General features: G+C 35.1%; 1 protein-coding gene across 6 annotated transcripts in view; it reads right to left on the bottom strand.

Annotated features, from left to right (window-relative positions):
- kcnn2 (potassium calcium-activated channel subfamily N member 2) overlaps window positions 1-20,059 on the bottom strand; it is a 95,928-nt gene that overhangs the window by 27,043 nt on the left and 48,826 nt on the right. For 4 of the 6 annotated variants that reach the window (XR_012386205.1, XR_012386206.1, XM_073914615.1 and 1 more), the window contains exons 3-6: window positions 12,219-12,637; window positions 10,131-10,272; window positions 8,810-8,920; window positions 6,284-6,411 (exon numbers count right to left, since the gene is read on the bottom strand). Coding sequence is in view for 3 of the 6 variants with exons in the window: in XM_073914615.1 (XP_073770716.1) it covers window positions 6,284-6,411; window positions 8,810-8,920; window positions 10,131-10,272; window positions 12,219-12,637 (800 nt within the window). In the remaining 3 variants the exon portion in view is untranslated. Of the gene's footprint in view, window positions 1-4,654; window positions 6,044-6,155; window positions 6,206-6,279; window positions 6,412-8,809; window positions 8,921-10,130; window positions 10,273-12,218; window positions 12,638-20,059 lie in introns of those variants that run through there. The other 2 variants (XM_068223939.2, XR_012386207.1) reach the window with 2 other exon arrangements.

Raw genomic sequence — 20,059 nt, 5'->3', positions numbered from 1 at the left:
CAAAGAATGATAAACATACATGGAAGTTCAAAATAGTTGATTTTACTTCACTACTTTACATTACATTACATCTAGTGACTTTGATTGCTAAATATTTTTTTAGTTATTCAGATGTGCTAGTAGCACACTAAGACATCTGCTTGTTACAAGGGAGTAATGCTGAATAAAAAGCATAGCCTAAAAATAATTAGATAAAGTTTTTTATTGTTATATTTGCAGTTTTGTGCTTGGTGTGAATAGGCCTTTAGGGTATACTTTGTGGTTTCTAATGATTGCTACGGTCTACCTGTTGTTTTTTCTTTTTGATTAGGGGATTCTGCACCAGAGGAACTTTTTAACAGTTCCAAGAACTATTGGCGGAAGTTTTAGCTTTTTGGTGTATTTGCACGGCAGGGCCCAGAAACGATTTTAGTTCTAGGAACACCATCTAGGGGAACACTTTTAAATTCTGTTTCTGAGCAGGATATAATCCAGCACAATAGGAAGTACAGTAGAGCAATTGTACACTAATTAGGCTAGGAATGCATGCCATACCATAGACCACAGGTGTCAAACTCCGTTCCAAAAGGGCCGTAGCTCTGCACAGTTTAGTTCCAACCCTAATTAAACACACCTGATCAAACTAATTGGGTCCTTCAGGCTTGTTTGAAACCTACAGGTAAGTGTGTTGGAGCAGGGTTGGAACTAAACTGTGCAGGGCTTCGGCCCTCCAGGGATTGAGTTTGACACTCCTGCCATAGACTATAGACTAAAAAATACACAAGACATGTCCCTCGTATTGTTTTGAATGGAAAAAAATGTAACGGTCAATATGGCGAATAAATCCCCGCCTACTAGTACAGGAGCCAATCATTGATTGCTATAGACTGACGTTTCTCTGAGGGAGAAACTCAGACTAGACGTGTTTGTTGGTCAACAAATGCACATTAATTTCAGCGAATTCTTGTTTCACAGACATATGACATAGATCAAAATAAAGCTTGGAATCTGTGCTTTTAAATTAACTAAGTGTACTTGAAAACAAAGTTTTTTTTGGTTTTGAAATGTGTCTTGTCAAACACACATCACATGACAGCAACTAAACAAATGCCCACAAACTTGTAAACAGAGTCGCTCCCATTTCTGTAGGAGATTCGCCATCAAGACTAAGTTGTGGATTACTTCAGAGCACCAGCACGATCAGACAATCATTATCCAGAGGATGATAATATGTAGAATGGCCAGAAACATGGTTGGTGTCGTGATCTTGCTCCTTTCGAGTGCAATTGCACATTTGCTCGAGTTTGTTTGATTTGGACATTTGGAAACTAAACTTATGAGACAGTTGTTGTTTTAAGCTCATTGGTGGTTCCAAATATGTAATGTAATCATAAGTTTGGCAAACAGTTTTGAAGAATTTGATGTTTCCCCATTCAGACATAATGTCCAAGCATTTAAGGGACTTTGGCCATACCAAACACCCGCATAGTATATTAAAGTGTTATAATACTTAAACATTCAGAAAGCTACATGTCTACATCCCTGACTTGTTGCTAAGGCATTTTTTCGGGTTGCTAGATGTTCTTAGGTGGTTGCTAGGACACAGTAGGTGATTGCTATTGAATTCTGGGGGGTTGGTGAGGTGTTCTCAACGTTTGCTGTAGAAGTGGAAGGTAGGATATGGCCATAAATGCGTAACGGAGATAACACTTTCATCTACTCATACATATAAGCGTGTCTGCCATATTGGAACAGGCAACATGTTGTCACCAAGATGTCACAACATTGCACATGCTCTGCTTATAAACACCCACTGAGATCTAAATTCATAGAGAGAATATGGATAGCCTTACAAAGATGAGAACGTGTGTTTTTTATATGCTAGGGTCTTCTGCACGGTTGGCACAACATTAAAGTGGCTCATAAATGGATTTCCTAAGCAAAACCCACTCACGAGTGATAAATTCAGAACAAACGAACGGAACGAGAAACTAAACATCAGATATGTTTTCCACATTGTTTGTGCAAATGTATATCAATGTTTACCCTTTTGCGGTTTAGCTAATTATGCCGAAAGAACATCTTTCAATAATGAGTATTTGTCTGGTGTTTGAGCATGGTTGATTCAGCTAATTATAGAAGACCAGTGCAAGACTAAACAAACAGGCGCAACTCAATACTCTCATCTAAATGCGTGCAACGTTTCCACCATACAGGCAAATAAATCTTATCGCTGAAAAAAATGATTGAATGTTTACTTTACAGCTAGCATTAAACTGGACACGACGTTCACGTCAGAGCGGATGAAAAGTGGGACAGCGTGATGAATAAAGTTTAAATGAGTAGAGAAAAGAGAGAAAGGAAGAGAGAGTCTGACAGAAGCCTAAAATGAAAGGCGGTGAAACTCGTCCCTTGACACCTTCATGAATAGTGAAACAGGAGTAAAGGACGATAGGATGTGCTCTCCACATCCGTCATGGTTTCCAGTTGCTTTAGAGATGCTCCTTATTCAATATTAGCTTACACGGCCCACAATTACAACGCTAGCTCTGGACTTCAAAGTCATTTCGCTGCTTTGATACTGTTGCTTTGAGATATACACACTACTTAAATTCGACTCAATTCAATTACACGATTTCCTCAGGTCTCGTTGAACAGTGTCTTATGATCATTTCAACCTTTTTACAGGAGCTTTTTTCAATTATGATATGCTTTTAGAAACATTTTCGACAATTAAGACATTTGTTACACTTGCTGCAGCTTTTCTGCATGCATATTAAAAGCAGTGGTTGATAACTGATCAGCTTATGTTCATAATGAGTATGTTTAGATGGATACCGATAATCTGATTTTAATACGATTAACAATACTCTGATTAAGAGTCTACCACAGGGCTATTCAATTAGCTTATCTTGGAGGCCAGGTTATGAAAAGCACCCCAAAAGAGAGGCTTGAGAGATAAGACTTAAAATATGAGTGATGACACGAACACAATAAGAGCCCATATGGTGTATTTTTGCTCTTTAAGACACACATATAGTTTTTTTCTACATTAAAATGTGAATATATTGTATTTTGACTCTACATAATATCAGTGTGTTGTACAATAGGCTTTATTTTACAAACATAAGCAAATGTTGTATTTCAGAGCACAGCAAAAGCAGTGCATTGCTTAAGTAGGCTTCTTCTACATTCAGACACATTCATTTGTTATGTTTTGAACTGCATAACAATAATGGATGCAACAATTATAGATTTTGGTTGTACGTTTATATACGTGATCACGTCTAATGTAAATTTAAGCTTTATATTAGGTAAGTATTTAAATGAACTGTTGTTATTATTTGTGTTCCTACATTCATAATTATTTTAATAATTTGTAATAATTCATCTAACATATATTTAATTTACATTGCACTGAAAGCCACGCACAACTCTCACCGCTACATCATGAAATGTTTTCTACTCTGTGTGTCTTGAAGACACGAGGGCTTTACTCCGCTTGCGCACACATATTGGCATATATTCTTACACTGGAAATAACGAACTTGTGCGTAAAAAGATGCAATATGTGAATGGCCAGCTGCTATAGTTAATCCAGTGTGCGTGCGTATTAGCCTTGGTGTATGAGCTCGGAACTTTAAACTAGCGCACAGGTGGCATAACTTTGTTTAGTTGCAGCAGTTTCGTTCCGTGCAACAGAAATGCGGCGTTGAGAATCCTTTAAGCTTAAATATCCAATTGTTTTTGGCTGCTCGCACTACTCGCATTAATGTCAGGTGACTCACGCTCTGCACAGCCTTCAACTGCAGCTCGTGCTGTATTGAACAGACGTATGTCACTTCATAACTACAGCCGCCATTTTTAGAATGAACTAAATTTATTTTTGATGTCTTGGTCACACTATTTTGAGGACCGGGACAAATTGCCACATGGGCCACCAATTGAATAGCCCTGGGGTGCGTTACCCAAACAACGATGTAACTCGCAGCTGAACTATCATAGTACAATGCATCGTTTGGGAAAATAACTATGTAGTGACGAGTGTTTCCCAAAACCCGTAGTTTCTCTGTCGCAGATCCATCGCTTGAACCACGTTAGCTGAAACGTGAAACGCAGTTTGCGAATGTTCGTTGGAGCGAAGGATTTGGGAAACAGCAAATCAACAAACTATATTTGTAACAACGGAACTTGCGACCTTAGATGGCTAACGATGGTTTTGGGAAACGCACCCCTGGTCTACCATGTAAACAGGGATTTTTGATTAATCAGACTAAGGTCGTAATCGAACTAAACAGAAATCAGATTAAGACATGTGGAGAATGCTGATTTTAGTCACATTAATTGCAGTACAGACATGTAAACACCTTAATCAAACTATTTACATTGTGAGGGATTTTTGGAGCATTTTGCAACAGGATATTTCATACACACACGGCTGTTTGACACTTTTCTCTGCACCTACAGAGTCAGTGAAGGACCACAGACACACACATCGTAAAATGCAGAGTTTTTTTTCTCCTATACGGCGTGTGCTATCAAATTCCATTAAAACAACACTCTTTCAGCAGTTCCTACTCGCATAAAATATCTTGTTTGTCACAGGGGGCATGCATGAAATGTTCCTGATTGAAAGTGAAAGTGCCAAACTGCAGTTAAAGTCGACAAATTAAAAACAAAACACCCAAAATTACATGAAATTTCAGAAGAAAATGTGGATAGCGTGGTGACACAATGATGGTAAACGAATTATGTGCTACAACATGTAAAACAGGATCATGAAAGGAACATCCAAAAAGCAACTCATGTAAACATCTTAATCATATTATTGTCTGATTTCATATTTTGTGTATATTAAAATGCTAAAAGCTAATATCAGTCCCAACATTTTGATATACTAATGTACGGTATTAGATATTTATGTTTCATTAGATATTTATCTGCTAAAGATTACATTTAATAGTGATAAAAAAAAACATTTATTTGTTTTTATTTAAGATTAACTTTTAATCGAGCATTTTTACTAACATTTCCAATAATTGCAGATTATTTTTATAAACTTAAAATATTGGGTTCAGTAGCACATTTAAAAATACTTTTGTTCATCAAGGATGCATTATTTTTTTTAAAGGTGACAGTAAAGACATTTATATTGCACTATGCATTTATATGTATCAAATGCTGTGTTTGAACTGATGTTTCAACATCAGAGAATACAAAAAATATATATAAAGGCTTTCAGAAAATATTAAGCTGAACAACCGTTTTCTACATTGACAATAATAAGAAATGTTTATCCAAATCAGCACATTAAAATTATTACCAAAGATCTTTGTGAAACTTAAGTCTGGTGTAGCTAAAAAAATGTAATTACGACAACCCAGCATTTTTACAGAGTAATGATTACATAAATAATATTCCTGCGTTTGTACTATTTTTAACCAAATACTTCCGGCAATGGTGCACATTAGACCAGAATTAGTTTCCAATATTATAATATTATTCAATTTACAAACAACCCCAAACAGAACTGATGCAATTACACAATTTGATACACCACTGTGCTCTTCATACATCAAAGCTATTTTTAGACTTTTACCACATCTCCTATTCCCATAAAAAGATCTAAGAACAGTAAAAGGCATTTAATCTCCATGTAAATGATAAACATCAGTTCAAACTGATGAAAAAGTCAATTTGATGGAAGCTCATAACACAAGCTGTTTCTTGTAACATTTCACTATTGTTTTGTCTGTGGTAAAGGCTCGTGGTAAAGTGCTTTATAACCCAATATTAAAGGGCTTCAGCTTCAAGCCAATATCTCTGAGAGTGGCTGAAAATAAAACATCAGGAAGAAACTACAAACCCGGAGGGCTCCAGCAGAAATGAGGTGGGTTTATAACCATTTTGCCTTCTGGGTATCCCAAATAATCAGTCACTGGATGAGAGTGACATTTACAGGGCACTTACGTCCTTTTTTAGATGGCCCATAAATACCAAGAGTGAGACTGATGGGGAAAAAGGAAGTGTCCTCACTAGCGCCTTTCTGAGGGCTGAATAAACTCTAAAATGGAAGAACAGAGCGTAAGCACAACAAGCCATACTAAATAACCAGCACTAATGGATTCACCCCTTCAAACATAACAAAGCTGAACATCATCATCAGCGGCTCCTACCCTGGGCTACAGGTGTCAAACAATTCAGAGCTCAAACCATGTAACTCTCACTGAAAAAAACAGACATACACACACACATAAATGAGCGAGAATTGGCATCCTCACGACTCTTCAGAGATCTGACTTACTGGTGAATGGCTTGAAGGAACTTGCGCTGATGTTTCCTGACTTTGGCGTGGTCCATCTTTCTCACCAGCTTGGTGTTTTTATAAATGAGCCACGTCTCCCTGAGAACATTAGCAGCTGTGTTTTTCACCTGTAGGAGAGTTAGCATTAACATTTAGCAATCCCTTCTGCTTCTTATCCTGATTTTTAAACAGGGCTAACTTGCTTTGGATTATAAGGTTTAGGATAGCCTTAGGATAGGCTTCCCGAGTTTGAGTGCCGACACAGGGACCTGTCCCAATCCCATGCCACTCTCTCTTCCACTTTGCTTCCTGTCCATATATACGTATACTACCTGACAAAAGTCTTGTCGCCTATCCATGTTTTAAGAACAACAAATAATAACTTGATTATTATTATACTGTTAAACCAAATACTTCCGGAAATCGTGCACATTGGAGACCAGAATTAGATTCAAATATTATAAAATTATTCATTTTGCAACCAACCCCATATGGAACTGATGCAATTACACAATTTTGACTCATTATTTTAATACACCACTGTGCTCTACATACATAAAAGCCATTTTGAGACATTTACCACATCTCCTTATTCCGATAAAAAGATCTAAGAACAGTAAAAGGCATTTAATCTCCATGTAAATGATAAACATTAGTTCAAACTGATGAAAAAATCAATTTCAGAAGTGGCTGATATGAAAGGTTAAGGCCTCTAAATTATGCTTATTTTACCAAAATAAGATATGATCATGCATTGATTTTTAATTATTTAATTAGGACAGTAGGCTCTGACTTTGCTTAGACAAAAGTCTTGTCACTAAACAGAAATAATGTACAGTATAAAATATAAAGTCTTGGTGCAGTGGAAAAAGAATTAATATTGTGTATGACTCCCGTGAGCTTGGAGGACTGCATCCATAAATCTCTGCAATGACTCAAGTAACTTAATAAAGTCATCTGGAGTGGCAAAGAAAGTGTTCCTGCAGGACTCCCAGAGTTCATCAAAATTCTTTTGATTCATCTACAATGCCTCCTCCTTCATCTTATCTCAATAATGTTCATATCTTGTGACTGTGCTGGCCAATCCTGGAACACCTTGACCTTCTTTGCTTTCAGGAACTTTGAAGTATGAGAAGATGTGCTGTCCTGCTGGGGTTTCCAATGCAATGGGCAGCACAAATGTCTTGATACCTCAGGCTGTTGATGTTGCCATTCACTCTGCAGAGCTCTTGCACATACTCATACTGAATGTAACCCCAAACCATAATTTTTCCATCACTAAACTTGACTGATTTCTGTGTGAATCTTGGGTCCACGCGGGTTCCAGGTCTTCTGCAGTGTTTGTGATGATTGGGATGCAGTTCAACATGATTTATAGGACAAATCCACCTTCTGCCACTTTTCCATATGATCAACGAGAAGTGAAGTTATTATTTGTTGCTCTTACAACTGGGATTGACGACAAGACTTTTGTTGGGTAGTGTATCTTGTTATATCATAATAAAATACAAAAAATATAAAGAATAATAATAATATGCCCTAAAAAAAAAGACTACTTATTTAATGACACTATCTTATGGTTTTCACAAAAGTTTAAAGCTGGCCAACACTGATGTAATAATAAATAATAATAATAAATGCTTCTACCAGATGATCAAACTTATTTCTGAAGCCTTACACTAGACTAGGACTAGAGTAATGATGCTAAACATTCAGCTTTGCATTAAAGGAATACAATACATTTTATAAGATATTCAAATAGAAAATTTGTCATTTAAAATTGTGCAGAATTTTTAAAAAATCTATTTTTACAATGCAATTTTAACATAATTATTGTATTTTTCATCAAATAAATGCACCCATGACTAGCAGAAGAAACATCTTTCAATTAAATATTTCTTCAGCATTTTTTATTTGATTGTGTCATTTGCAATGCTTCATGGGATTGTACTTCTTTCCCTCATTATCACTATTATTATTTTATTTTTGTATTCAATTTTGTTATTGACCTTGTAGGTGGTTGGTTTGGCTCATTGGCTATAAATCTGTAACTAAGACTATAAATAAAACACTTCCTGTCTAAAAGCCGCTGAAAAAAGTTTGCAGACACTAATGCACTCTATTGCTGGATCATTAGCATTAAACCTCTGTTAGCATAATTAGCTAATGTTTAAGTGTGCTCCAAAGCACAAAACTTTGTTTTACGCTTTGAGTATGTGAAAAAGCTTCACTCACTAGACCAAAAGGCTCATTTCCCGACTAACAGCCTGATCGCTTACATTTTTTTGCCAGACCAGTGTCACAATTGTGAACATCATTGGAAGCTTTAGCTTTTTCGCGTTTTAAATATTCCTGTAAGCAGGGTGTCACATTAATGAATTCACACATGTTGTTTGTATTTAACAGATCCACCTTGTTTTCCCACTTTGCATAAGCTGGATATTATTTCCACAGGTTTGCCAGGATTAAAAACAAACTGTGATACTGCAACACCAGACTATTCAAATTGGGGGATTTCAGACTTACCCTTTTTGTCAGCTGGGTGTCCATCATAAAGTTATGTACATGTTTTTCAGCTTTGGTTAATTCCAGTTTTTTTGCGACCACAGCGACCACCAAAGCAGTGCACCCGGCACCCTGACAAAACAAACACTCGCTATCAGCATTTATTCAGTCCAAAAAACAACAGCAACCATACAATACGATAGGGCTGCACAATATGTAGATTCAGCATTGATATCACAATGTGCGCATCTTCAATAGTCACATCACAAGATGTTGAGTGTGATTTATATTTGAAAAAGAGCTACAGAACACAAGCAATTTGTAGAGTCATGGCTAAGTTTAACCATATTAGAGTGAAGGTTTATTATTTGCATGTGTTTTAAGGCCTTTGACTGAGCATTTCAAGAGAGTTCAGAACACTTGAGAATAAAAAAATTGTGTTGTTTGTTTGTGTAACAAAGATATATTTTATTTAATTATTTTTTTATGATATATAATTTATTTTCTGGGTGAAGCAGTGGCGCAGTAGGTAGTGCTGTCGCCTCAGCAAGAAGGTCGCTGGTTCGAACCTCGGCTCAGTTTGCGTTTCTGTGTGGAGTTTGCATGTTCTCCCTGCGTTCGCATGGGTTTCATCCGGGTGCTCCGGTTTCCCCAGGTAAATTGATTAGACTAAATTGTCTGTAGTGTATGTGTGTGTTTATGTGTGGATGTTTCCTAGTAATGGGTTGCGGCAGTAAGGGCATTCGCTGAGTAAAAAAAAAAAACATGCTGGATAAGTTGGCGGTTCATTCCGCTGTGGCGACCCCAGATTAATAAAGGGACTAAGCCGACAAGAAAATGAATGAATATATTTTCTTGTTCATTCATTCATTCATTCATTTTCCTTTGGCTAGGTCCCTTATTTATCAGGGTTCGCCACAGTGGAATGAACTGCCAACTATTCCAGCATATGTTTTATGTAGTGGATACCCTTCCAGCCACAATATTGTCTTGTTTCTAATCCAAATATCCAAATTTCCATGGAATTTATTAATTTAACTGGTTTTAAGGAAATCTCCTAATTTGACTTATTTCTTCTGAAAGTAAAACAAAACTACTTTAATTAATCTAAGAATTTTGACATATTTGGACTAGAAACAAGGCAAAGCAAAGGACGAAAAGCATTTTTTGCATTGTGATTATTAAATTATTGTACCTGAATACTTATAGACTCCCCAGAAAATGGAAGAGCTATTCAACCCATCTTGTGAATCTGTATTAATATTGCAGAAAAATTAAATATCGCAATATCAGACAGTATCGTGCAGCCCTACAAAACGATATGATACAATACGATACTTACCATGATGCCAGTGAGGAGACAGACTCCTTTTCCACAGTATGTATTGGGAACCATATCCCCATATCCAATGGTTAGAAAGGTTATTGAGATCAACCACATGGCTCCAAGGAAATTGCTGGTTACATCCATGTTGTCATGATATCTAACGAAGGTAAAATAACTGCAATTACTTAACATTCATCTATGGCTGACTTGATTGTAAGTTAATCAGTCAGCCATGAAAATTGCGCTAATTTGTTTGACATTAGACATTTATGTAGTGTTAAGTCCACTGCTGAGGACTTGGACATGCTGTTGCTCTTGTAAGCTTACACTTAATTGGCTAATTGAGGGATCAAGCCGAGTTGGGACACAATTGACTCAGTTTCCAAAGCTATTTAACTGCTGTTTAAAAGGTTACACGTCACACAGAGGCCCTCCAGGTCCGCCACGTGAGAGATCTGATACTCTATAGGGTTTAACAGGTTGAGAGAAAGGCACCATATCGTTTTTCTTTGAAATGTTGCATTTTTGATACTTGCGTCTCAATTTCTAAAGATAAAAATTATATTATTTTACTTGATCTAAGAATTTTTAGATATTTGGACTAGAAAAAAAGCAAAGCACAGAAAGAAACGCATTTTTTGCATTGTGATTAATCAATTTTTGTATTTGAATATTGTTAGACTCCACAGAACCCATCTTGTGAATCTGTATTCATATCGCAATATTTATATTGTTTATAATATTTAGGTAAAATAACTGTAATTACCTAACATTCATCTATGGCTGACTTGATCAGTCAGCCCTGAAAATTGCGCTAATTTGTTTGACATTAGACATTTATGTAGTGTCAAGTCCACTGCTTAGGACTTGGACATGCTGTCACTTTTTTTGTGTGTGAATTGTAAAATTAAAATTACAAATAAACTAGTTTGCAAATTTTTTTCATATTATAAAAATGTCGCCTAGGAATTAAACGAATGATAATATTGATATATTAATTACTTTTTAACAGTAATACTTACATATTTATTATCACCCTAATGTTGATTAATTTATCATCATGACTTAATGATAATTTAAATATAATTTGAATATTTTATACATTCAAAATCAACCATAATAATTAAAATATTAATTTATATAATAATACTAATATACTATTATAATATTTTAATATCAATATATTAAATATTAATATACTAAACTGCACATCTGGTAGTTTCTAATAACTAGTTTATAATAATTACTGAACTATTCTTAAAATAAATAAACATTTATAAATATTTAATAATGAATTTATGTCTGAAAATTTATAATCAGAATATAATCAGAATATACAATGTATATGACAATAATAATGCTGCATAATAACATACACTATCGGTATAATGTTTAAGGTCGTTTTTTTATTGTTAGTTTTATTTAATAATCTAAATAAAATGATTCTGTTCATCAAGACAGCATTTATTCAATGTAAAATAAATATATATTTATTACTTATTGTATATAGTTAAACATAAAATGATTACTCCATTATTGCTTTATTACTATTACCAATAATAATAATAATAATAATAATAATAAAATTATTATTAATAATAATAGTAATAATAAATAATAATAATAATAATAAAACATAGTATAAACTACTTTTGATCAGTTATCTTATAGTGCAATAACATTATAATAATAACATCACAATTTTTACTGTATTTTCGATTAAATAAATGCAGCCTTGGAGATCAGGATAAGCTTTCTTCAACATTAATAAACATTTTAAAATCCTACTGATCCCAAACTTTTGACCTGTAGTGTATATCTAATTTTCATATATATATATATATATATATATATATATATATATATATATATATATTTATTTATTTATTATTATTATTATTTTAATTAGGCATACTGTAAATACATATATAGTATACCTAACAAAGTCAGATTAATTTGTAAACTGCCAATTCATACCTGTGTAAAACTGTATACAAGAAAACACTTTGCATGAAACAAATAAATAAATAAAGTTCATAGAAACTGTGGCTTAAAGACATGGTAAAAATCCCCTAATACAGCCAGAGCAATAAAGTGGGCCACCTTTCGCAGGCCCTCACAGTCCAGGCGGCGATGATCCACAGAGAAATGGTGAAGACCAGCAACACTGTGCCGGGACAGATAGTCATGAGGGTCTTCATAACAAATCGTGTGTTGAAGTTTATTTTGTTGAGAGCACCGATGCTGCGTGATGAAGCATCGGTGAAGAGTTTGCTATGCAGCAACATGACGCGAGCAATGAGGTACAATCGCAGAAACATGGGGATGGACAGGATGATGTCCACATCTGCGTCTGTTTTGGATGGTGCGTAGGAAAAGGCAAGCCGCGCCGTCCATGTGAAAGTGTAGTTGCCTGGGATGGGGTGTATGGCGCACACAAGGATCTCCAGACAGATGAAGAAGATGCGCTCATAGGTCATGGCTATCCTCCAGTCGTCTGCGGCGTTGTCCACCATGAATAACTGTTTAGAGGAGAAAAGAAATATGTAAATATTCATACCTACTGAAAAAATACATCTAATAATTCAATTTAGCGCATTGGTAGCATGGTATAGTACTTTGTTAGCATGTTTTAGCATGTCTTAGCAACTTGCTAGAATATTATTAGCCAATTAACAGCATACATTATAACATATAGCTAGCGTTTAAAGAGGTTGATACCATGTTTCATGTATTAGCATGTTGCTAGCGTTTTGTCCTAAATCTCTAATAAATTCATTCATTTTCTTCTGCTTAGTCCCTTTATTGATCTGGGGTCGCCACAGCGTAATGAACCGCCAACTTATCCAGCTTATGTTTTAGGCAGCGGATGCCCTTCCAGTTGCAACCCATCACTGGGAAACATCCATACACTCTTATTTACACACATACACTACGGACAATTTAGCCTACCTAATTCACCTGTACCGCATGTCTTTGGACTTGTGGGGTAAATCGAAGAACCCAAAGGAAACCCACGTGAATGCAGGGAGAACATGCAAACTCCACACAGAAACGCCAACTGACCCAGCTGAGGCTCGAACTAGCGACATTCTTTGCTGTAAGGCGATTGTGCTACCTACTGCGCCCTATAATAAATAGTTACACTTTATTAATTTGATGGTAACATTGTTTAAAATGTTCCCAGCTTGATTTATTCTACTGCTAAAATGTAAGGTTACGTACTTAAGCACATTTTGGTATGTTTTATCTCATTGTTTGCATGTTTTAACACATGAATGTGTTTTTTGCTAATAAACACTAAAACACTATGGTAGAACAAAAAAGAACACTGTTAATCTGTTTCAAGACCAGTTGACATACTGAAATAATGCTATCATGTTTCTAACACAAATTTTATTGTTATTATGTTTTCCAGGAATAAACATGTTGTTCACCTTGTTAGCAAGAATTAACATGTTGCAAGCATGCGTTAACACTAGTAATGTTTTTATAGTGTGGTTAATATATTGTTAGCATGTCGCTAGTATGTTTTAGCATCAATTAGCATGTTGTTCGTAGCAATGTACTGCCAGCCTTATTCATGATAGTATATTTTACCATGGCAACGCAGTGGCGCAGCAGGAAGTGCTTTAGCCTCATAGCAAGAAGATCACTGGTTCGAGCCTCGGCTGGGTCAGTTGGCGTTTCTTTGTGGAGTTTGCATTTTCTCCCTGCGTTTGTGTGGGTTTCCTCCGGGTGCTCTGGTTTCCCCCACAGTTCAAACACATGCTGTATAGGTAAATTGGGTGAGCTAAATTTTCCGTAGTGTACGAGTGTGAATGAGGGTATGGATGTTTCCCAGAGATGAGTTGCAGCTGGAAGGGCATCCGCTGCATAAAAACATATGCTGCAATGCAATTAGCATGTTGTTCGTAGAAATACGCTGCTAGCATAATTAATGGTAGTATGTTTTACCATAAATTAACACGTTGGTCACATTGTTAGCAAGAATTAACATGTTGCTAGCATGAGTTAACACACTAGTAATAAGTTTACAGTGCAGTTAATATATTGTTAGCATGTCACTAGTATTGTTTAGCATCAATTAGCATGTTGTTCATAGCAATATGCTGCTAGCATGTTTTACATAATGTTTAGAACAATTACCAGGTTGATGGAAGTCTGATATATGTTGAATGATTTAATTTTAGAAGAAGTATCTTAAATAGTAGATCAGTATGTTGCATAACTACTTATTAATATTAAACACTTTCCCTCTAAAATAAACGCATCTTGATTTTTGCACCTCCTGATTTATGTCTTTTGCAGTATTTATTCAGTGCGCCTCATTTCCCCTCAGCAGACTGTAATTCCAGCCTCAACCTGTCAGCTTCTGCCAAGTTGCAGTGCTCAGCGGCTTCTCTCACGTGCCAGATTCAGCCAGGTTTCTCTCCACTTGACCGGAGGGCTCTGGAGCCGCATTGCTTTTTTTTTTTTACTCTTGCTACATAGAAAATCTCCCACTTTCCCGTTTTCCCCAATCCAATAAATATTTCTGCTCAGTATGGATCTGGTTTGCTTCACAACAGCGCAAAAGCTACTATTCTCTCCTTTAGCAGCCTTGGTTCCAGAAGCGTTTGCTCATTTATTTTCTTAAAGACATGACATGTTTGAATTTTACATTCAAATATAAAATACACAACAACAATGCAGTTGAGTTTACCCCAAATGTTTTCAAAACTGTTTAGATTGAAAGAAAACTGGCAATACATGTTCAGAGCTGCCTGTCAGTAACATAATTGTTTTATTATAACAACAATTCCTTCTTGAAACTTTCAAATAAAATGTACTTGTTTATTCAAACATACAAAATAATAAGCTGTAATTACAGAATAAATGTATGGATATTACAAGAAAAACTAGTATTTAGCTAAATTATCCTTTCAAGATTTTTCTTGACCAGTTTATGGTAATTGAATTGTTTTCTTGAAGTAAGTGTTATGCGTTTGAAAACTAATGTTTTTATCAAATGTCCCGCTCTCCCTTGTGAAGCCAATACGAAGGTAACTGAATCTGCAATTCATCGACTCGCCTTTAGGGGCTCGCTCCAGGAACTCCAGATGTCCACTGACTGCAATGGTAGACTAGCCAAATTTACAGCTGATAAAAACATGTTTACTGCCTGGTACAAAAGATAGTTTTGGAGTATATAGGTAATATTACGCTTCATGACAACTGTGAGGGGGTGAATTTTTTTTAAAACTCATCCGTTTCGTTTATTATTAAGTCTGCATAATTAAGGGCGTGGCGCCTTGAGTGACAGCTATGTCTTGCTGGTCACTATCGCATCACCTTAGCTGATTCTGGCTGGTTAGCCCCCTGAACTCATATACATCATATTTTTGTTTTGTTTTACGTGGCTTTACACAGTCAATTGGCTTTTGGAATTATTTCTCACAATTATCAATCAATACGGCTTGCTGTGTGCACTTAATTGTGCTCACAAACCATTCAAGATGCTCCATATCCCAGGTGAGCGCAATTCTAATATACTTATACATCATATCTATGAATGTATTTGTTTTATTTAAGATCATTTATCGTTTATATTTTTCTTTAGAACTGTAATGCACAACTGAATCTGAAGCGTTGTCATACAGTGTTATGCCTGGATTTCATCAATAGTCTTGCATCTACTAACACAGACTATATCTGAAGTGTTTGGACGTAATTCGCTTTTTCCTCCTGTAGAAAAACGTCATAAGAACAATTTTTAGTGGCTCAATTTATTACAACAGTGTTTTTAAAAGACTAAACACTTTATTGATAGAGTTCACAAACAAGGACATGGTCAGAACACAAACGAGTCGCAGGTAATGAAGTATTGTTTCTCTCAAAGAAAAGCCTGTCAAAGCAAAATGTAAGCAGACATCTGTAACTCCATTGATGCTCCGCATCTGCCCCTTTTTATTACTCTCGGTCAGCACAATCGCGCAAACAAAATGGCGACAGTGGGCCACGCCTACTTGTAGCTTTATTTGTGCCCTTCAGAAACCTATGTGTGCTATCACAGATACTATGTCCATATCTTTTATAGTCTGTTTTTTAATCTATTTCTCAGTTAATATTAGTAGTATATTTTTGTGCATTTGAACAAAACAGATTTATTGAATGGATATATTGATAATAAACATTTTAGTCACCGAACATCTTTGGAAATAAAAATATAATACAATTTAATTAATGTGAAATACTGCAAAAAAAATGCAAACTACAAAATTTCATTAAAACTTTCGATATGTTTTATTTCTCTTGATTTTTGCTCTTTTTTTTTTTACATTTTTATTTAGTATTTCTTAATAACATACAAATTTGGGCACAATTAACGCAAACTATTTTGTTATATAAATTCCAGATTTGGCTTCAGTACTGAATAATCTAAAGTACTGTCATATTGTAAAGCTTCCTATTGCAAATATGAAGTAAATATTACATATGTGAGGAGTGTATTCCTATATGCTATTATAGATAATTCATACCCCAGGGGTATGAATCATTTTGGGCTGGACTGTATCTATCAGGGGTCACCAACCTTTTGGAAACTGAGAGCTACTTCTTGGGTACCGATTAGTGTGAAGGGCTACCAGTTATTAAATAACACATTTTCCTTAATTTACTTTTTAATTATGTTATTATTAATAATTAATAATATTCATCTATGTGAAGACATTGATCATGTAAAAGATTTCTCACAGTAGTTGTCAACAATGATTTAACAAGTTAGATAAATATCAATATGCATTTGTCTGAAATTGTTTTTAAAGTTTATATATATATATATATATATATATATATATATATATATATATATATATATATAAAACTTAAAGTAATTTTCAAATTTACACCAATGCAAGTGTGATTTAAAAAGAATACCTATAAAAATATTAGATGCAGCTTACTCATATGTGGTGCTATGGTGGGCATATACCATGTTGGTGACCCCTGGAATATAAAATTTAATATTTGCCTAAAAAAATAAAAATAAATTATATATATATATATATATATATATATATATATATATATATATATTTTTTTTATTATTTATTTTTTTTTTTTTTTAAATGAACAACAAATATAAAGTTTCTTTGTTTATATTCTGATTATGTTCTCAAAGCTTCATGGGATTGCAGTTCTTTGTCTCATATAAAAAAAAATATATAACCAGTACTGCAAAGTCGCTGGGCACTAATGTGCTACACTAGTCTAAATCTCTTCAGCATTATGAATAATAGTTGTTCACTAGAAATGTAAAGTTGAAATCCTTCTGCTTTTTGATTCAGTAAGGATTGTAAGCTACAGTAAAAAAATCTCCTTCTGCTCTCAGATAATGAATGTGATTTGACTTCAATCATCAGATCACTGCCCTCCCCGACGTTCAGTGTTTCTTCCTGTGCATTCAATCACCTCACGGCACCCGACAGCCAACATCAGCGAGAGATATTTCACCAGAGTAATGCAGTCAGCACAATGCCACTGGCTTCTGCTGACAGACTTTATCCAGCGAGACTGTGGCCATCAGAGATGAGAAAAGGCGCAAATGATAAACCCCTGATCCAATATGTGCAAACGGCTTCCCTGCCTTCTCGCAGCAGCGCTGGGCTGCTTCACGAGTAATGGCTTTATGTGGTGCATAACTGAATTATTCTTTCATATGACTCTCGCTTGAGGCTTCCAGAGCTTGCTTCGGTGCCGTCCTGTGGTTTTCCTTTCACGTAATTGTGTGCAGATAAAAATCTTAGCGTTTGGATGGTTTAATCACGTTTATGGTCAGTTATTTACTCAACACAGTGTCTTGGTCACACGGGGCAGATGTCTGAATGAATCAAATGACATAAACTCTGCCAGAACATTAATGATTAGTTTAAATATATAAACAGACACTCTGCCAAATAACCTTGATTTAGATGGAATTCTTAATCTCTAAAATCCTCATTAAGAAAAACGCCTCTGCTTCTGGAGGCAAATGAGATTAATAACCCAGATCGTTTATTCAGTGATAATGCATTAAAGCATTAAGTAAATCTGAGTGGCGCTTGACCGTAAAGAATGGGTGTTGAAGTGACTGCCAGCACATTGCTGTTGCTAATGGCTTATGAGCAACTACTGGCACACTGCGGGTTGCTTGTGAGCTTTAACTGGTTGCTAAGTGGTTGCTAGGGTATTATGTGCAGTCATCTATGAGCACATCTTTCTTTAACAATTGTAGTCTTCAGAGCAGAAATAAATCAGTGATTTTCCGGCAAAAGCCCGGCTTCAGTAGTTACAAAAAATTTAAAGCATTGCACAATTGCACACTGCAAATTCACTAGCACATAGAGCTGAGCGATATGGCAAAAATGCAATCTTAATAATAATTTTCCATATTGAGTGATAACGATATATATTTCGATATAAGTTGTTAATGCTTCCAGATTTAAAAGAGTTTTCCCATAGATGGGTTGCGGCTGGAAGGGCATCCGCTGCGTAAAAATGTCCTGGTTAAGTTGATTAATAAAGGGACTAAGCCGGCAAGAAAATGATGATGATGATTTATAAGAGTGCCCCAACAATGACAAGACACAAAAATTAGAGGGTCCATTAAATGGCATAACATTCGGTGGCCAAAAATTCGGTACATCTCTACTATTAACACACTTCTAGATTCCCATTGTTGTATAACAATTTAATATAATATCATTTATCGGCCCAGCTCTACTAGTACATGCAAACATATCACATCTTTATGGATTTGTGAACTAATCATACATTATATGAAAGCATGGCAACTATAATTGAATGCAAAAAATAAATGCTAGGGGTCATCATGGGTATTTTAACCATTGTGTGCTGTTAGGGATGTTTTTCATCCACTCTGAGATGATTTTGAGTCTTCATTTGGCCACAACTTCTTTATGTTTCAGCAAACGGATTGATCTTTGGTGGCAAATCTTATTTTGACACATATTTTGAAAAAACGCTTTAAACATTTTCGAAACCTCAACCATTCATTTTGGGCAAATTGACTACCCTATCGTTATGTTAGTGACTGTTTCTGGCCCATTGAATTCCATTATAACAACATTTGTTTGATTGTAAAGCCATGACACAATATTATTATGTATTCTTAATTGTTGGGGGTTTTCCCTGTTGGGAAGAGGTACAATTTACAAATGTAAATGAGTATTCTCATTCTCATACATATCTATGTGTAGAGATCCACAATACATAAAGGGGCCATACTGGTATCAGCTGAAAAACATACTTATTTTGTGTGTTAACTCGGGTGACAAGAAAATATAAATCAAGATTTGTATTTATTGCCATCATTATTGGTTATCAGCTTGCAATAATGAAGACTTATTGGTTGTCTGTATTGACCTAAACTCCCCTAAATCTTTAATGTTGAGACACCAAAACATTATCGATTACATTAGTCATTTGCCACACTTGTGCTACATTGTGACACCTGAAATAGGAAAAAGCATTTACAGCTAAAAATGAACCCATGTTTTCATAGAACTAAAGGTAGCACATGCTGTGTCTTTTATGATGTGCAAAACAAACTCTGAAAATGTGTTTGGTGTTTTATTATAACCTTATTGTGAATATTTTCTTTACTTTTGTTTTTTACTATTTATTAGAGTTTGGGGAACTTCGGGGAATTATTTCCATGAACCAGTTTAAAGGGCTCAATTACACAATTCAGTTTAAAACTCTATTCAATGATTTATTTGCATGAATGGATAAGCTAAAGAATGAATGAAATGGATGGAAATGGATGAATGAATAAATGAAATATTGAATGAAAGAATGAATAAATGAATGAATGAGCTAAAGAATGAATGAACGAGCTAAAAATGAATGAAAGAATGAATGTATGAACAAGCTAATGATTGAATGAACGAGCTACTGAATGA

Source organism: Danio rerio, chromosome 10, assembly GCF_049306965.1.
Source record: "Danio rerio strain Tuebingen ecotype United States chromosome 10, GRCz12tu, whole genome shotgun sequence".
NCBI classification, from domain to species: Eukaryota; Metazoa; Chordata; class Actinopteri; order Cypriniformes; family Danionidae; genus Danio; species Danio rerio.
Note: the sequence above shows the minus strand (reverse complement) of the source record. Positions and strands in the feature narration are given on the sequence as shown.